The sequence below is a fragment of the Tasmannia lanceolata genome, unplaced genomic scaffold (assembly GCF_043159265.1).
Source record: "Tasmannia lanceolata isolate RefF3 unplaced genomic scaffold, GAP_Taslan_0.1 ptg000018l, whole genome shotgun sequence".
Classification (NCBI taxonomy): Eukaryota; Viridiplantae; Streptophyta; class Magnoliopsida; order Canellales; family Winteraceae; genus Tasmannia; species Tasmannia lanceolata.
Window position 1 is genome coordinate 63187961 of NW_027518695.1, and position 19905 is coordinate 63207865.

At 45.3% G+C, this 19905-nt stretch overlaps 1 protein-coding gene and 1 pseudogene across 1 annotated transcript; both read right to left on the reverse strand.

The window, feature by feature from the left end:
- Positions 1-9545: 9545 nt before the first annotated feature.
- On the reverse strand, positions 9546-10498 carry LOC143851218 (purple acid phosphatase 18 pseudogene; annotated as a pseudogene).
- A 357-nt stretch (positions 10499-10855) lies between these two features.
- On the reverse strand, positions 10856-18772 carry LOC143850595 (pentatricopeptide repeat-containing protein At3g05340-like). The gene is made up of 5 exons (XM_077359825.1): positions 18590-18772; positions 11693-11831; positions 11394-11542; positions 11123-11319; positions 10856-11036 (listed from the first exon to the last, which is right to left on the reverse strand). The coding sequence occupies exons 1-5, from the start codon at positions 18770-18772 to the stop codon at positions 10856-10858; spliced, it is 849 nt and encodes a 282-aa protein (XP_077215940.1).
- Positions 18773-19905: the final 1133 nt, after the last annotated feature.

The window sequence follows — 19905 nt, forward strand, 5'->3', positions numbered from 1 at the left end:
CCGGAGAAGCCATCGATCAGATCTAAGACACAACAAAAAATGGATATACAATGAAAATGGCAGCAAGTAGACTGTGGCCATGCGAGTGACAAGTACGGGCCACCCGTCAGGTGAATCTAAAAGAATGTAAATATAATTGATTAAACCAGGAATCCCCCACTAGAAATGAGTCCTAATCTAATCAACCGACAGAATCATATAGAAACAAGAGATATGTACAATCCGAGGACGAGAAGACAGATTGCGGTTTCAACAATGGCAATGGAAATGCCACCAACCGAATCAAGAGAATGTAGATAGGATGAATTAGACCAGGAATACCCACTGAAAATGGGTCCTAATCTAGACAATCAGCTCAACAAATGGTGTAGGTACAAGAAGGTAACTACAAATCGACTCAGCAAATAAGTCACGTACAAAGGAACGACACAAATGTACGCTCGAGAGACAAAAGGCAGACCATGGTCAGAATAATGATAGAGGAAAATTACTGACCAGGTCCGAAGGCTGGGGAATGAAACAATGTGGCTAATGGATAGACCAGAAAACTTCATTGATAGACAGGCCCTGGTCTAACAGCTAGCAAGAAGAATGGATAACAAAGAATCAAGAAATGAACCCAGGCTATAAAAGGTGGTGAACAAGAATCATTGGCCTGATCCAAAACTGAAATAGTGAACGAACTCTAATCAATGATAATAGGTCAGAAAATCTCAGTAGAAAGTAGGCCCCGATCTCAACCGACAAAAACAGATATAAATCCGAGATATAAGAATAATCATATGATAAAGATGACATGGTAGACCGCGATCTGGATGATGACCAAGCAAGAGCAAGAGTCTGAAAGAATGGTATGACTGAACTAGATAGAGAAACCTTATTCGAAAGGATAAGCCCTAATCTAAGAATAATACACTATACACACATATATATATATACATATATATATATATACACCCTAACCAGGGGCACCAGCCCTAACCTGATCTAGCGGAGTCGAGAAAGTCTCGACTCAAGACAGACTGATGAGTGTACTAGGACCGTGTTGTAGCCACGCAAGGTGAGCTACCCTAGTCTACAGATGGGACAAGGCTCCTAACTCTAGGCTCCACATGTGTAAGCAACACACGTTCGACCCCTATATAAATGCAATATACTTATATAAACACGGGTACTTCCTAGTTGGGTTTCACTAGGTCAGTAAGTATATACATAATATATAAAACAAAGTAGGGCTCCGGAGTCAATCTATCGGGTACTATGCGTATGAACCATACTTAATATGTATAACAAAAGTACGCCCAATGTTATACATAGTATGCTTCATTGCTCATCGGCTGCTGTAAACACAAGTACGCCCAGTGTTTACGGCTGCAGCACCAGCGCATAGCTTGGAAATAGATTCAACAGTACCATCAGGGTGTAATAACATCCCAGTCGGGCACGCATTGAATCTATCCCGTGGAGCCAATAATGAAAAACAACGAAAGAAGTAAAGAATAAACAATATGATAACATATGATGTGCAGTGTGTGAATCTGTGGACCCCGATCCGAGGACGAGTGCGGCGAGGGACGCGAGGTCCCCACAGCAATCCTCAAAGATCTCCACATGTGAAGGAGAGCTCTACCAAGGAACTCTCGAAATAGGTGCCACTCTCATAGCATAGCATGAGTGGCGATACAAAACGAATGAGATACATCCTGATCATGAGCCAAGGCTCGAAACCGAGATGTACCTAAAAATAACTCAGAGTCGCCATCCATGGACACGCCATGGAACCAAAACAAATGCTCTGTTTGCAATGGATAACCAGAGATACAAAATGTCCGTGCCTGATGACGAATGGAGAAGGTCCGAAGAGCGCCCCCAATTCGCCCGAGTGCGAACACTTGGTCTCTTATGCCATTTATTATTAACCTTGAAGAATTTCAAGCGAAAATCATATGAAATGGGAACACGCATCTCCGAGAAAACGTCTATCTAATCATGCATGTCTCGGAGATGAAAATAAGCACACACAAAAGAATCGAAATAAATGTCATCTATGATAACTAGGTTATGAGTGACATGCCTAACTGGTGTCTAAGTTCTGGTGAACAAACACATACATGCTACAGCTAAAGGTATAGGTCTGCACAAGAAAGTAAGAAAACACAACAAAATATACAATATAACGACACAACAAATCCTAAGACTCTAAACGATTTAGCCCGAGTCCTTGGATGGTCTGATGTTCATCCAAAGAAGCCTACGTATCCCCGCCTCCACGAGAATCAAGGCAACGTAGTTCTTCGCACCTATTCTAAGCTATGATGCCTAAGACACCTAGACCTCTATCCTAGACTCGATCTAAAAGACCAGACTAGTTATTAAAGCTTCATGAACGATTATTTAGGTTTCAGTGAATTGTAGATTTTAGGACACCCTATATGCCCTAGCTAAATGCAGGTTAGCCCTAAGCTAATGCAGGTGGTTCCTACAACCTATGTGTAACTAGGCTGTATTCCCTAAGGAAAACAATGGGATCACTAACGCATCTTAGACCTAGTCATCAATCGGTGATGTGAATCGCCAACTGACCGGACGGAGGCGCTCCTATAACTCTAGGACAAACCCCTAACTCTAAAGCAATCACAAACAAGCACACAACAAATCAAATACAAAAACCTAACTCTAAAGCTCTCTATCTAGGACAAAGTCCTAACTCTAGAGGAAGATTTTTCGAAAACAGGTTTATGAAATATTTTTGTACCTTTTTAAAGAGTTTGAATGGTTTATTTACAAAGTTTGGCTGGACTTGGGATGAAGATCCCAAGCTGCGCTACGTACCTCGGAAGAGGATCAAGCCAACGTAGTTCGAAAATCGAACTCTCCTAACCACACTCAGAACATTTTAAAACAATTCAAATGCTTCGATATTTTTGGATTATCGGTTTCTGATGCTTTCACCCTTTTGGTCAAAGACCGGAGGGAAAATACAAAAAACAACACCCTATGGCCAAATCCTAGGGCTAAAAGGGGAAACTAGGCTCTAATAATATCATTATAAGAGCAAATGAGTCAAAGACTCTCTAATAACACCGCAAAGGACAAGTGAGTCAATGACTCTCTGAAAGAAATGGAAACATGAGTCAAAGACTCCAATAACACCAACTAAAGGATAAATGAGTCAAAGACTCTCTAAAAGAAATGGAAACATGAGTCAAAGACTCCAATAACACCAACTAAAGAATAGACGAGTCAAAGACTCTCTAAAAGAGAATGAAACACGAGTCAAAGACTCCACTAATATCAACTAAAGGATAGATGAGTCAAAGACTCTCTAAAAGAGAAGGAAACACGAGTCAAAGACTCCACTAACACCAACTAAAGGATAGATGAGTCAAAGACTCTCTAAGAGAAATGGAAACAAGAGTCAAAGACTCCACTAACACCAACTAAAGAATAGACGAGTCAAAGACTCTAAAAGAAAAGGAAACACGAGTCAAAGACTCCACTAACACCAACTAAAGGATAAATGAGTCAAAGACTCTCTAAAAGAAATGGAAACACGAGTCAAAGACTCCACTAACACCAACTAAAGGATAAATGAGTCAAAGACTCTCTAAAAGAAATGGAAACACGAGTCAAAGACTCCATTAACACCAACTAAAGAATAGACGAGTTAAAGACTCTCTAAAAGAAATGGAAACATGAGTCAAAGACTCCAATAACACCAACTAAAAGATAAATGAGTCAAAGACTCTCTAAAAGAAAAAGGAAACACGAATTTGCACATTTGGCAGAGGTAAAACACCCAGCCGGGCCGGACAGCTACCTAGCCCTAGGGTGCAACAAATGTGCAACCCAATACCCATAAGGGTAGGGGTATGCTGCCAAGCCGAGTAGGGTGTTCTCCCAAAACCAAACGACGCACAAAGAGGAGGACTAACGAGAGAATGAGACCGGGCGGGTCTCCCAAACACACACAAAGATGGGCTCCAAGTAACCTTATCATTGCCCTTGCAAGGGGTAAGCAAGGCTAAGACAACTAATTGACCAAATTGGTCTCTAATTAACAGAGGCACAAATTGAGGTGCAACCTCAGAGAGGATTCTACAAATGAGGCAAAGCAGACCTTCTAAAGGCTAATTACTTACAAAGCCAAGACAGATGACTCCCTAATAACAACAAAAAAGATCAAATGAGTCAAAGACTCCCCCGATAACATCACCACACAAACGAATGATTCAAAGGCTCTCTAAATGAGGCAAGGCATGCCTCCTATGGGTACACCATTTATCAAAATCAAAGCAACCTCCTTGAGGTTAAGCTAAAAATGAGGCTTGCCCCCAAAGGAGGATTGCCTAACGAGACAGAGTATGTCTCCTTGTACGGGTTATAGTGTCTAAAGAAATCTAATCAGAAACCCAAAAGACTGTGCTAGTCTACCCAAAGAGAGAGGAAAAAGGATACCAGATAATCTCAAATTTTCAATCAATTATTATAAAAACAAATCAAATATCAGCAAAATATGATCTACAACTAAAGAGTGCACAACCTGTAGCAATCATAAAATGATAAACACTCATTAATTAGTCCAGACCAGCCGCTGGATAGCCTAATAAAGCAAAAACAATATCAAACACTTCTATGCCCAAACACAAACACCACCCCAATATGGGGATGAAATCAGATGATGCTAAAGTAATCATCTGATATCATAATACACATGATAATATTTCTAATCCCGCCTTGAAATCAGACAGTACTCATGTCGATAATATCGAATAGAGTAGTCATCCGATCTCCTTCTTTCTTAAAACAATTTATTTAAATAAAAGAGAAATAAATATCATAAGCCTCAAGATAGTCTCACCTGAATAATCCATTTATTACCGTCTTCAAAACCTAACTCAAATGCTTAATATAAGAGAAGTGTTAAATCTTCAATATATTCAATAATATTCCCAATTTGTAAAAATTTTAGTGTGTAACAAGGGTATCAACTTATGCATATTCAAGTGCAAAAAACAGTGAGCCACAAAACACAAAGACGGGCTCCAAGTAACCTTATCATTGCCCAGAGAAGGGTTCTTTAAAAAAAAAAAAAAAAGGTTAAAAGAAATCCAAAAGATTGGGTAGGCCTACTAAACAAAAGAGGGGAGCGCTACTTGGATTGAGCGAGTCCCCTAAAGATGGGCTTGGGCTAGCGCCTTCATCGCCCCTAAGATATATGGGTACTATCTCAAGGATACATGGGAGAACCATGACTGCATTTTGTGCACAAACAGGGCTGATTCATGAGCCAAACCCATGCACCAATAGGAGCTGAATTATGGACTAAACCTACGTAAAAACAGGGCTGAAGTATGGGTTGAACTTGATCAAGAAATGAAATGACACTGACGAAAAATGAGATCGAGTACCTCAATCAACTGAGTCTATTAAAAATAAGGCCAGCCTGGATGAGATGAAAGAATAATCCGAGATTACACACCCAAGAAAACTACATTATCATTGCCACTCATAAAAGGAGGTCAATCCAGTTATGGAATATCAAGACATATAGCAAACATGGATACTCATAAACACCTTATTCCAATGATTCACACTATACATGAAACTACATTTCCTTAGTCCGAATAGAAACAGAATTTGGTATTGAAATACAAGAGTTTCTGAATTATAAATATTGTAAGCTCAATGAAGGAAACTAAATCAGAATCATGTACAATATAGAGAATGAATATATCATTTTCAGGACAATACAAAGCCAGTACAGTTGCTAATGGTTTTAATTGAACCGGTAATGTGAAATGGTAGGGGCAGCACCATAAGGCAACAACATCATTTCATCTCAAGTATTAACTGTGATGTAGTGAAGTGCTGTGAATGTCTACAACATTGGATTGGCAATACAATGACGATCATTAAACATGCAGAATCAAAGTCTTCAACGGAGATGATTTGATAAACTCACAATCCCTAGGTAAATGCAACACGCTTAACGAGCAGACACAATAAAAATTGCCAATTGAGTATCCCTATGGTTTCAAATGAAGATCGCTTGATGATCTCAAAACCACCCTGCAACACAGCGAAAACCCCGATGGAAACCATTCAATGGGCGGACACTTTAGAGTTTTTAGATGAGCAAATCTAAATTTTCAATAGAAATCATTTAATGCGCAGATTCTCAATTAGAACGTCATCAAATTAAGCTCTGTTCATGCTGACTGCCGTGACCAAACATATTGTCACCCCAAACAATAGAGCTTTAAACCACGATCACATCAAATAAAATTTCAATGCAACACAAACATTATGCACTTAGAGGCATAAACTTGAACAGATCATAGGCATAAACAAAACACCTGTCTATCACTTGCTCTCCCAAACCGAAACCAAATTGCATGGGATGGAGATCATACAAAATAAAATAAAAAATGAAAGAGATAGCAAGAGAAATACAGAGCACCGAGAATTGATACAGGAGGATTGAGAGGATTACTCGAAATTAGAGACATGTATGCTCGCACTCTCGCTCCTTCTTCCTCTAATTCTTCTGAATTAAGCGCAGAGACAGCGGATTGGGGCGAAATTACCGGAGGTGAAGACGAATTGGATTTGGGACATAGATCGTCGGATTCCGGCGAGAATCGCCGGAGATGGAATTGAAGAAGTGGCAGTGGTGACGATGGAGGGAGGAGATGATAGAGGTTGTGGCGGTGAAGAGGGGTTAAAGAAGAGGGTTTTGATACCTGCAAATGGGGGTGGCGATGGTGGATGGGTTAAAGGTGGTCGGAGAGTGAGGTTGATGTGGGTTTGTAGGGAAGAAATGGTGGAAACGGTGGCTTTGTGGAGGAGATGGGGAGGGGTTTTAATGGATGTAAAGATGGTGGCTGAGAAAAGAGATGGAATGGGTTTAATAAAGATGAGGGTTAGAGGCGAAAATGGTGAGAGTGGAGGTTGGGCGGATTTAATGGTGGTTGGTGGAGGTGGTTGGAGTGGTGGCTGCTATGGTGGAGAGGGTTTGATGGTGGTGGCGGTCGGTGGCTAGAGGCGGCTAGAGGTGGTTGGAGGAGGCGGCTGCTAGGAGAAGAAGCTAGAAGATGATCGAGGCTTGCTGGCGACGGCGGCGAGGTGCAGCCGTGGGGGAGAAAATGGTGGCTAGCCACCAAAACCCTCATCCCTCCTCTCTCTGCCATTCTTGCGGCTGCCCCTCTCCCTCTTCCTCAGAAAATGTGGCTCTCCCTCTCAAACCTTAATTCGTTTCCCTTTTAAGGGAAATGATATATCATACACCCCCTCCTTTGCTCTGGACAGCCCCTACTAGTGTATTTCTCACTCTTTTTCATCCTAAATGGGGTGGTCTAAGCAGAAAACAGGACACACTTTCTCTTCCTTTCTGGATTGATATGGGCACCTTCCTAAATGGAAAATCCGCTCCCCCTCTGCCTTTGCACCGTGCCAACTGCATTAGGCTCGTTTGCTAGGCAAACCCCGACGGTTTTCGACGAAATTTGGCGGACACATTATTGAGGTTCTAAACCAGGTTAGGGCATATTTGGGAACACTAATTCACTTATTTAGACGAACCTTATTCAGAATGACAATTTGGGGTTCGGTCAAAATGGGGTGTCTACAGAATCCCTTGTTTTAATTACGCACCTATCTGGTGCCTCTGGATTCTAATGATAGAATTCCTATTTAAAATGATTTTAGCTCAAATTTCTCCAAAGTTAATAAAATGGCATTTTTAAAGAGTTAGGCAATGTTTCAAGAACTCCCCAGCAGAGTCGCCAGCCTGTGGACCCCGATCCAAGGACGGTGCCGAGGGACGCGAGATCCCTCCTGCAATCCTCTAAGATCTCCACAAAGTGAAGGAGAGCTCTGCCAAGGAACTCTCGAAACGGATGCCACTCTCACAGCATAGCATGAGTGGCGATATAAAAAGAAAGAGATACATCCGGATCCGGAGCCAGGGCTCGAAACCAAGATATATCTGAAAAATAACTCAGAGTCGCCATCCATGGATGCGCCATGGAACCAAAACAAATGCTCTGTTTGCAATGGATAACCAGAGATACAAAGGTCCGTGCCTGATGACGAATGGAGAAGGTCTGAAGAGCGCCCCCAATTCGCCCGAGTGCGAACACTTGGTCTCTTATGCCATTTATTATTAACCTCGAAGAGTTTTGGGCAAAAGCATGTGAAATGGGAACAAAATATCCCCGGGAAGACGTCTACCTAATCATGCATGACCAGGGGATAAAATAATAAGCACACACAAAATAAAGTAAAAGATGTGTCACCTAATGACAGCTAGGTTATGAGTGACATGCCTAATTGGTGTCTAAGTTCTGGTGAACAAGCACATACATGCTACAGCTAAAGGTATAGGTCTGCACAGGAAAGTAAGAAAACACAACAAAATATAAAATATACAATATAACACAACAAATCCTAAGACTCTAAACGATTTAGCCTGAGTCCTCGGATGGTCTGATGTTCATCCAAAGAAGCCTACGTATCCCCGCCTCCACGAGAATCAAGGCAACGTAGTTCTTCGCGCCTATTCTAAGCTAGGATGCCTGAGACACCTAGACCTCTATCCTAGACTCGATCTAAAAGACCGGACCAGTTCTTAAAGCTTCTTGTACGATTATTTAAATTCCAGTGAATTGTAGATTTTAGGACACCCTATATGCCCTAACTAAATGCAGGTTAGCCCTAAGCTAATGCAGGTGGTTCCTACAACCTATGTGTAACTAGGTTGTATTTCCTAAGGAAAACCATGGGATCACTAACGCATCTTAGACCTAGTCATCAATCGACGATGTGAATCGCCAACTGACCGGACGGAGGCGCTCCTAGCTAGGACAAACTCCTAACTCTAATACAAACACACAACAAGCACACAACAAATCAAAGACAAACCCTAACTCTAAAACCCTCCATCTAAGACAAAGTCCTAACTCTAGAGGAAGATCTTGTTGAAAACAAAGTTTTGAAGAAAAAGTGTTAAAGCATTTATTTACAAATTTTGGCTGGACTTGGGATAAGAATCTCAAGCTGCACTACGTACCTCGTGGAAGAGGATCAAGCCAACGTAGTTCGAAACGAACTCTCCTACTACGCTCCTAAAGCTCAAAAGCATTTCAAAATGACTTAAGATTTTTGATATTTTTCAACTGTTTTTGAATTTTAAGATATTTCAATGTTTTTGAATTTTAAATTTCTAATGTTTTTTGGACTTTAAAGTTTTTCCAATGCTCTAAAACTTTAAATGTTTTCAATCTTAAAGGGAACACGCAAGCACAACCACAAACTAGGGAAAAGCCCTAAATCCAAAGGGGAAAACCCCGAACAAGCAACTAACGCCTCAAAGAGACGATCCACAACAAGTAACTGGTGCCCCAAGAAAAATGAAAATGATCTAAGATCCCTAGCACTGAAGGCTCTAATAAGACTGAGTTAGTCTCAAACGAGGATGAATGACAACAACTCTAAAGGCCGACTCGCTCTAAAAGAGGAGGCCACCCTAACATGAGGCTAGGTAAATAAAGAGTCTTACCTTTGAGCTAAACCTTCCCTGTTACCTCCATCACCGATGGTAATGTGGACAGGACCACAAGGATCTACTTTTCCATTGCTGACGCGTTTCGAGCGCTCATAAGCATGTACATGGCCAGCAACTACAATATCCACACTGGCCTCATAAAGCAATGGCTTCATGGAAGCCATCATCTTGTTTCCTTCACCTTGATGAGCTCTGTTACTGTTATACCACGGCACATGAAAAAAACACTAGCAGCCAGGATGTCCTTTGACGGTTTACCTTCGAGAGATCGGCCTTAAGCCAACTATACTGATCTGAGTACTCATCATAGTCTGCATAAGAACCAAGCATGACAATATGCACTCCTGCAACTTCAAAGGAGTAATACAAATTTGAACCAGATCCGCTCTCTTCAAAAGGCATCTTCCACCGTGCATTATAGGATTCAAACCCAGCTTTAGTTAAAGGTATGCTCTCTTTTTCATGGTTCCCTTCAGTTACCATCCATGGTCTTGCACTTGCAAGTGGTTGCACCAGCTCGCCAAACGAGTCCCACAGGTGTTGCATGTAATCAGCATAGGAGAGGTCTCCAGGGAGCATATGCACATCGTATTTGTACTTGCCTATATGGTCTAGAGTTGATGAAGTCCAGCCGGATTGACCAAGATCACCGGCCACAGCAAAAGTAATCGGGAATTGAGAGGGAGGGGTCTTGAGGTTGAACTCTGGACCTTGTCCCCCGCATCGATAAAAGTAAATTGTGTCATCTTCCAGAGGTCCAATGACAACATGATGTATCGTTCCAGAACTATAGAATAAGTAACTGTAGGATGTGCTTTCTCCTTGAGATGACGATGTGTATTTTCCAGGTGATGTTCCATATTCGACAACTGAAGGGGAATCATTGTCATCGTCATCATCCGTGATCCATGTGATTCGCATTTGTTTATCCCCCGCCAAAGAAATGTGAACCTGCAAAAGCCTTAGATTGAGAGCCGCCATCACAATTGCCGAGCATTCGCCGATCTTCGACGATTTGCCACCGGTGTAGTTTTCCTGCTGTTGAGGCTGAACATCCAAATGCGTAGTCCTTTCCTCCACCATTTGTAAACAAAATCTCTGCACCACCCCCTGAATTGATTGGATTTGATGATGATACTTATCACCTCTCTAACTTCCAGCGCATCACCCCATTCACCATTGTCAACATACATGCTGGCCAAAAGCACATAACTTGAAGAGCCCTCTAGCTCATCCATAAAAATCCGTTCTGAAATACGCCTAGCCACGTTCAAATTCCCATATATTTTACAAGCCTCGAGCAAATGCACCCCACATTACACTATCAGGCTTCCACGGCAAGGCAAGAAGGAAAGCTTCTGCCTCCTTCAAATGTCCGGCCCGTGCCAAGATATCGATGATACATGTGTAATGCTCTGTTGTCGGCTCAATCTTATACACATTGATCATGTCATTGAAAAGCGACGGCCTTCGAGAACCAGACCACAATGGCTATACACACTTAACAAGCCGACGAATGTGACCCGGTTAGGAGCGATCATAGTTTGATCTGACCTCACCATCTCATCAAAAGGCTCCAAAGCTTTCATACCTTCTCCACTTTGGGCAAACCCACATATGATTCCATTCCAAGAAACAAAATCTTTCTCTGGCATGCTCTGAAAGAGTCTAAATGCATCGCTCATTTCCCCGCACTCTGAGTACATATCTATAATTGCACTTCCCACAACCATATCAAATTCCAATCCAAACTTCAAAACAAGACCATGATATCGCTAACCCCTTCCAAATGCATTAGCACTAGCACAGGCACTAAGCAACCCACCAAAGGTAAAAGAATTGGGTTCCAATCCCGACAACGCATCCATTCAAACTCCGACATTGCATCCTTCTCACAACCATTTTGCGTGAGCCCAACGAGCATCGCCGTCCAAGAAACCACGTCTGGTTCACGAATTTCCTCAAACACCCGCGCTGCATTGCTTCAAAAAACTCGAGAATTCAAAGCAAATTCATTAAGCATAGTCGCTAAAGTGCACTCGTCTACCCCCATTCTTTCCCAAACCATTTCTCTAAAGAGCTACTTTGAATGGCAAGCAATCAAAGCATTCCAAGATACCAAACCTCTATCAGGCATTTTATCAAACACCTTCCGCGCGCCCCCCATTTCTCCAGATTCCGCATACATTTTCACAAGATTTGCCCAGAAAGGCGTCCGAACACGAATAAACCTGAATGATTTGTGAATGAATTCGTCTCCCACCTTTCAAATTGCAACATGGAATGATAATTGTGTATGTGAAAGTGCCAGGCCTAGTTGAACTGTGGGTCATTTGGGCGAAAAAAAGGCTATGGCTTCTTTGAATCTTTGGTTTTGGACACAGCCTGTAATGAGGGCATTATAAGATAGAGTGTCGGTTTGGAGGAAATGGTTGAGATGAAGGATTGGTGGCTACGAAAATGAGACAAAGGATGGAGATGGAAGAAGTGGAGAGAATGGGATCTGCTGGTATGGATTTCAACGAGGGTTTAATGGAGACAACGAAGATGGTCGGAAAAATGGTAGTCGGATCTCTATCTATCTATCTCTCTCAATCGCCCTCTCTCTGCTCTGTTTTACAATCATTCCCCAACGAAAATGGAGCTTTGAGATGGGTTTTGGATTTTAGAGGACGATGGTGGTGGGGGTGGAAATCGGGGTTGGAACCGATTGGAGGAGATTGCAAAGGCGAGGAGGGAGTGAGAAATTAGGGTAGGGATGGTTGGATTTGGGGATTTCTCACCGGAGAAGATGGTAGACGGAGGTGGGTTTCAATGGAGGTGGTGGCTGTTGGTGGTTGGGTGTGGCTTTGATGGAGGCGGCCGGAGATGGGGATGGTGGTCGGAGGTGGGGAAGAAGAAGAAGAAGAAAAAGAAGAAGAAGAAGAAGGGGATGGAGATGGGACGGCCGGAGTGGGGACCGGAGATGGTGAAGATGGCAGCTCCTCCCCTTCTCTGCAATCTCTTTCTCCCTCTCCTTTTTCTCAAAAAAATGAGGCGCCTCCCCTTCTGCAAAAAAAAACCTAACTCCCCCTTTTATCAACGAAATCCGCTCCACCCCTTGAAGCCCTAATTTGCTGCTTTAAAAGGAGAAACAAATAAATTTGCACCCTACATTCTCCCTGGAACAGCTCCCTCTTAGTATATTTATGCCTACTCCTTCACTCTACAAGGGGTGGTCTTTGGTAAGAGCAGGGGTACAAACCTAAAAAATAAATGATATATCACACCCCTTTTCTCTCTTGGGACAACCCCCTCATAGTGTATTCTGATTACTCCTTTACCTTATATGGGGGTCCATGGAAAAACAGGAAGAACATGAATTGCTTTTCTTTTTGCTTCTTGCAGGAAAATGATATGGGCACCCCTGCGGATTGATATTGACACAGACTCAACTAGTCCTTTCTCTTTTCTCTTTGGTTTGCCTGTTGATAAGAAAAATGAGACCCACACACTTAACTTTGGATGATGGCACAAGCTCGCCTCCTTTTTTTCTACCATGCTTCGTTTGATTCACTTGAAACCTTGCTAAGACCTACATAGGATCTGGAACTAACCTATTTGGGGTTCGGTCAAAATGGGGTGTCTACACCTATGTAAATAGAAAGCGCAACCGCTGCGTGAACCAGTGCCCACAGTATATTAAGTATCGTAACTGTCCTACAAAACTCCAATTGAGAAGATTCATTATAAATGTTCTCTTCTTAGTCGCAGTGGCAATGTCAGTTATACTTGATATATTGACTTAGAATTTATTATTATTATTATTATTTTTTATTTGTTTTCCTTTAAAAAAATAGTGAGGGATTGTTGATAGAGGGGCCGGGAAACAGTGAGCCTAAGAAAGACAGGTGAACCGGAACCCCACCCCCATCTTTGAAAGGTTAGGAAACGCTCCCCTGAACGTCCCCCTCTCCCATGTACTGTTCGCCATTAGAGATCAGGGTCTTCTAACCCCTCCAAAGAAAATGAGCACGAACCCAAAGAAGCGCTCCACCGGAAGGTTTTGAAATTTTCATAGGGACCACGGCCCACGAAACCGACATTGCTTCCATCTCAGACTCCAATTAGAAAAACTGGTCGAGGAGGGTCATTTAAATCAATACCTCAGGAGCCCCGTGTGAATTGAACGCTCGCACGAAGGGGCCGGCATCGATCCCGCACCAAACACCGATCCTCCAACATACATCGCTCCCGAGGCCGTCGCCATCGCTCACTGCACCACCGGTCCCTCAAAAGAGGAGAACCCCCTCGTCAGCCACCTACTATTGTTGGAAAGATCAACATCATCGCGGGAAGACCTGCAGCAGGGGGGCCAACGACAGCCGGTCGGTGAGCATACGCAGAACGGGTATTCTCCCTGGAAATACCTTCCAAAAAGGCCCGGCCGGATCCTCCCCGAGAAGACCAGGTCATCTCTTTCTCTTCCAAAGACTTCAACGGACTGCAAGTTCCTCATGACGATGCGCTGGTAATCAGGTTGATCATCGCCAACTTCGATATAGGAAAGATCTTGGTAGACACGGGGAGCTCTATCAACGTGCTGAACCTTGAAACCTTCGAAGAAATGAAATTGGGCGAGGGAAGATTGGGGCCCGCGGAGTACTCCATCTACGGGTTTTCTGGGACGTCCGTACAAGTCAGCGGCAAAATCGATTTACCCATAACCATCGGGACATATCCCCTACAACAAACCATTATGGCCACCTTTTTGTCGTGGATATACCTTTCACTTACAGCGCCATCATAGGACGCCCGGCCCTGAGAGACTGGGATCAGTAGTTTCTACCCCTCACCTCAAAATGAAGTTTCACGCCCGGACCGGGATAGGTGAAGTCCGAGGGCAGCAGATGATAGCATGCCAGTGCTACGCGGCGAGCTTCAAAGAAAAGCAACGCCCCCGCCGAAAATTTCACGATCGGGAGTGAAGACCCCCGAGAGCGAGCCCGCACGGTTAGAGGGGAGCCAATTGAGGAGCTAGACTCCATCCCTATATCCGAGGAGCAGCCAGAGAGAGAGGTCCGAATTGGTTCCCTACTAAAGGGCACCTTACGGGACCAAATGATCAGCTTCCTTAGAGCCAACAAAGATGTGTTCGTGTGGTCTGCCTCGGACATGCCCGGCATACCTGCTGAGATGACAGTTCACCGGCTGAACGTAAATCCGACCCTCAAGCCCGCCCGACAAAAGGGGAGAAACTTCATGGCAGAACGACAAACTCACATCAAAGCGGAAGTGGAAAAATTGCTACAAGCCGAATTTGTTTGGGAAATCTGGTATCCCGAGTGGCTGTCCAATGTGGTCATGCTCAAAAAGGCCAATAGAGGTTGGCGGGCTTGCATAGACGTTACATATCTGAACTGAGCCTACCCAAAAGACCCCTACCCCCTTCCACGCATAGACCAGCTCATCGATGCCACTTCCGGACACAAACTTCTCACCTTCCTAGATGCCTTCTCCGGCTAGAACCAGATAAAAATGTATGAGCAGCCCGATATTCTAAAAATTGCGTTCATCACTTACCAGGGCGCCTATTGCTAAACTGTCATGCCCTTCGGGTTGAAAAACGTGGGGCCACGTATTAGCGGCTCATGAACAAGCTATTCTAGAAGCAGATAGGTAGAAACGTGGAAGTATACATGGATGACATGCTGGTAAAAATCCTGGAAGCCCACAAACACATCTCCAACCTCCAAGAAACCTTCGACACTCTGCGACGAGCCCGGATTAAGCTCAACCTAGCAAAGTGTGCCTTTGGGGTGACCTCTGAGAAATTCTTAGGATTCATGGTTAGCCAAAGAGACATCGGGACTAACCCTAAAAAGATCCAAGCCATCCTAAACATGGAGCCCCGGCAACGGCAGTAGAGGTGCAGCGGCTTATGGGACGGGTCGCCGCCCTCGGCCGTTTTATGTCCAGATCGGCGGAAAAATGCCAGCCATTCTTTAAGCAGCTAAAGAACATACGGGATTTCGAGTGGATCCTGGCCTGTCAAGAAACTTTCAACGCCTTAAAACAATACCTCCAAACGCCGCCAGTACTGACCAAGCCCGAGCCCGGGGAAGAGCTGTTCTTGTATTTGGTTGTCAGTCCTACGACGGTAAGCGCGGTACTGGTTAGGCAAAGAGACAAGCAGGAACATCCAGTGTACTACATGAGCAGGATCCTCCATGGTGCGGAGGTTCGGTACCTAGATATAGAGAAGTTCGCCCTCGCCGTCGTCATCGTCGCCCGGAAGCTCCGTCCCTACTCCCAGGCCCACCCCATAATACTTCTAACTGACCAACCCCTCAGAAAAATTCTACAAAAGCCGGAGACCTCAAGAAGAATGGTAAGCTGGGCCGTCGAGTTGGGAGAATTTGACATATAGGTCCGACCAAGACCGGCCATCAAATCCCAGGTCCTCGCCGATTTTATAGTGGAATTCACCGCCCCTGCCACGGAACCGATGGTGATGGACGAAACCAGGGCCCCCGCCGAGCAAACGATCCATGGAGGCAAACGCGATGGGCCTGGATTACCCGAAGATGACAACGAGGTCCACTGGACCCTGCACGTGGACGGTTCAGCGAGTAAAGGAGGGTGCGGGGCAGGAGTGGTCCTCCAGGGCCCGGATGGATTCATAGCAGAGTACGCCCTACGACTAGACTTCAAAGCCTCCAATAACAAGGCTGAATACGAGGCCTAATTAGCAGGGCTGAGTCTAGCCACGGAACTAGGCACAAGGAAATTAAAAATCTACAGTGATTCACAACTGGTGGTCGAACAAGTAAACAGGACGTACGAGGCCAAAGAGCTCAGGATGAAAAGATACCTCCAAAAGGTAAGGGAGAAGCTGAAAGGAATGGGGGAAGTCAAAATTCTCCAGGTGCCACGAGGCATGAACGATTGCGCCGACGCCCTCTCCAAAATGGCCTCTGAAGAGAACCATAACTTTGGTTTCATGTACATAGAGATAATGCTTCACCCCATCATCGATGAAATGCAAGTCTTGGAAATCCCGGCAGGGCCAAACTGGATGGATCCCATAGTACGATACTTGAAAGATGGGATACTACTCGAGGACAAACTGGAAGCCCGGCGACTAATCGCGAAGGCCGCCCACTACGTACTCCACAGATCCAAGTTATACAAACGGTCATACACATGGCCATACCTCCAATGCCTGGTACCCTTCGAATCAGAATACGCACTACGGGAGGTACACGAGGGGATCTGCGGAGACCATGGAGGCGGAAGGACTCTAGCCCAGAAAATCATAAGACACGGCTATTTTTGGCCTACGATCCTCAGAGACGCTCAGGAATTCGTCAGAAAGTGCTGCCCATGCCAGAGATTCGCCACCACCCCCCATCAGCTAGCCACCCGTACACCTCAGTAGCGGGGCTGCTGCCCTTCGCCATGTGGGGCATGGACTTGGTCAGCCCATTCCCAAAAGCCCCAAGAGGGCACACAATGCTATATGTCGCCATCGATTATTTCACCAAGTGGGTCGAGGTTAAAGCTGTGGCAAGACCAAACTCTAAGGCAACAGAAAAAATTTTCTATCATGACATGGTCTGTCGCTTCGGTATCCCAAAAGTGCTTGTAACGGACAACAGACCGCAGTTCGCAAGTGCTGAATTTTGCAAGTTCTGTGATAATCTGAGCATTGAACACCAGTTCGCTTCCGTAGCGCACTCTCAGGCCAACGGACAAGTGGAGGTAACCAACAGGATCCTACTCCAGAGTCTCAAAAAGCGGTTGGGAGAAGCAGGGAAGTGCTGGGCAGAGGCGCTCCCCAGTGTCCTCTGGGCCTACCGGACAACGTCGCGGGCCGTGCGCGACAAGGGAATCTCCCTTCAGCTTAACCTTTGGGGTCGAAGCGGCCATCCCAGTAGAAATTGGCCTCTCCACTTTCCACACAGAAAATTATGACGAGCATGAAAATTTCGAGCTCCTCCGGATCACTCTCGACCTTGTCTTGGAAAAAAGAGAGCAGGCCCATCTCCGGATCGCCTCCTACCAACCAAAGGTGGCGCGATACTACAACTCCAGCGTGAAAAAGCGCACGGTAAAACCCGGGGATCTGGTATTACGGCGAGCAGAGGTATCCGACCCCCGAAACTCCTGAAAGCTCGCACCAAAATGGGAGGGACCCTACAAGGTCGCTTGAGTGCTCTGCCCTGGAGCCTTCCAACTTGAACACCTCGACGGGACCCCAGTCCCTCGAAGCTGGAACATGGACAACCTCCGAAAGTTTTATCAGTAAAAAGAAAGGGTAAGAGCTGTGTTGTCTTTTAAGTTGTTATGAATGTTTTGTTTGTTTGTCTCCTTTTGTTATTTTCAGCACAAAGCTATGTATTTCCTTTTCGATCAATGAATAGCATTCCCTCCAAAAGTCTACGCATCTCCACTTTCTAGCCCGTGACATATATGGGCCCGAAAGAACACAGGGAGGAAGACAGAGGTAACATCTGGGTTGATCCCCCCGAAAATACCCTAAAACGCTCCCCATGAGAAAAGGACATGTCCTTTGTAAAGGGTAGGCAGGGCCCATCAACTCCGTGCTGATCACTCGAGAGGAAGATAGCCCTTCCACGAACAAGATACCCAGGAGTGACACCCCGCGAGGGCGCAATAGAGGTATTATTGCCGACTGGATTAAAAATCAACAACATTCCATCAAGAAGAAAAACCTACAAGAGGGCTCAGCCACCATATACAGTGTCACATAAAATACAGGAAGCAAGCGAGCCTTCCTTTCTGGGGTCCTCACAACAAAAAAGGGGGGGGAGAAAGGAGAAAAAAGAAAGAGTGTTCAAAGAGTTATTACAAACCAAACACATCAACCTCAAACAAGGTCCTAAAGAAACAAAGGTCGGGAAAAGTTCAAAAGTATCTGCATCTTACTGGCCTCCTGCGGGAGCCTCAGCTTCGGTAGAGGCATTTGGAGCTGCCACCAGATCCTTGACCCCCCCCCCCCCCCCCGGCATCCACTACCCCCTGAGAGAGGTCCTCCGGAACGGCATCCTTAGCATCATGCACCAACTTCACCAAAGGAAAACAAGGATCGACATCACGAACGCGCCACCGGCATTCGATAAAAGCCTCTATCTCGACATCGACGCTAAACGCAGCTGCGGCCCTAAAGAACTCCTCGGAATCTCGCCATTCCTCTCGCATTTTCACCAGCTCCTCAGCATGTGCCAGTCAGGCCACCAGCAGGTTATTCTCCGCCCAATCCCTCCCCTGCTCAAACATCTGGAGCTACCCCTGAAGGTTCTCGACGGTGTCATCAAGCGTCGCTTTCTGGGCTTGGGCCTTCTCAAGATCCTCCCTCAGCTTACGGATACGCTCTTCAAAAGTACCCATCTCAGACTCATCCTCGATCATGTACTGCAGCATCTTCTTGGCATAACTCGGAGCCTGCAGAGTCTCACCACAAACGGACCATTAGCAATTCGCCACATGCAATCTCAAGACAATAGAAGAAAAGAAAGTCAACCACCCAATACTTACACAGGATGTAGAATGAAGGTATCGGGCCCCCAACGCCCTACGGGGGAAGTTCTCCAACTCGGCCTCATCACCAGGAAGAGCAGTCGTCAACCCCAGCTCTACTCCAACCCGTGGGTTCGAAAGGACACCTTCCTCAACACCAATCTTCCACTCCGGCTTGAACATTTCTCCTTGCACCTGGTAACAATGTGCCAGGACCTCCATTATATCCAAGAGCAGCTTGGTCATGACCGACCCCTCTAACCGGCTGGGCATGTCCTCTGCAGGTGCGGTCGGAGCACGGGCTGGCCGACCGGTTTTCCCCTGAGTGGCACGAGGGGGAATGACCCTCTTGGCGGGAGGCTCCAACTCCTTAGAAGGAGATCTTGTCGTATATTTTACCCCAACCGAGCGGCCGGAGGAGCTAGATGGTAGGCTCGGGAAGCCTGGCCACGGCCATGGAACCGGAAGGGATCTTCGGCCGACCAGATGGACCCCTCGTCACCTCCACCATGACCCCCTTTCCCTTAACATCGTCCTCGGAAGAAGACATACCTGGCACAAGGAGCACAAAAAAAAAAAAACTCAGGAAAGAACACCAAAGAAAGACAAACCTAGAAAGAATTATTAACAAGGGGAGGGGCTCACCACGATGACTGGCGGAACCCTCACCCATAGCACGGAACAGACCATACCTCCTCAAATTCCATCGAAACTCGGAAACATCAATAGCCTCCCTAAAGGCAAGCTTCTCCAGATCAAACTTGCTATAATCAGACTCGTTGGGGGTGGACTTCCTTCACCACTCGTCAGAGCGC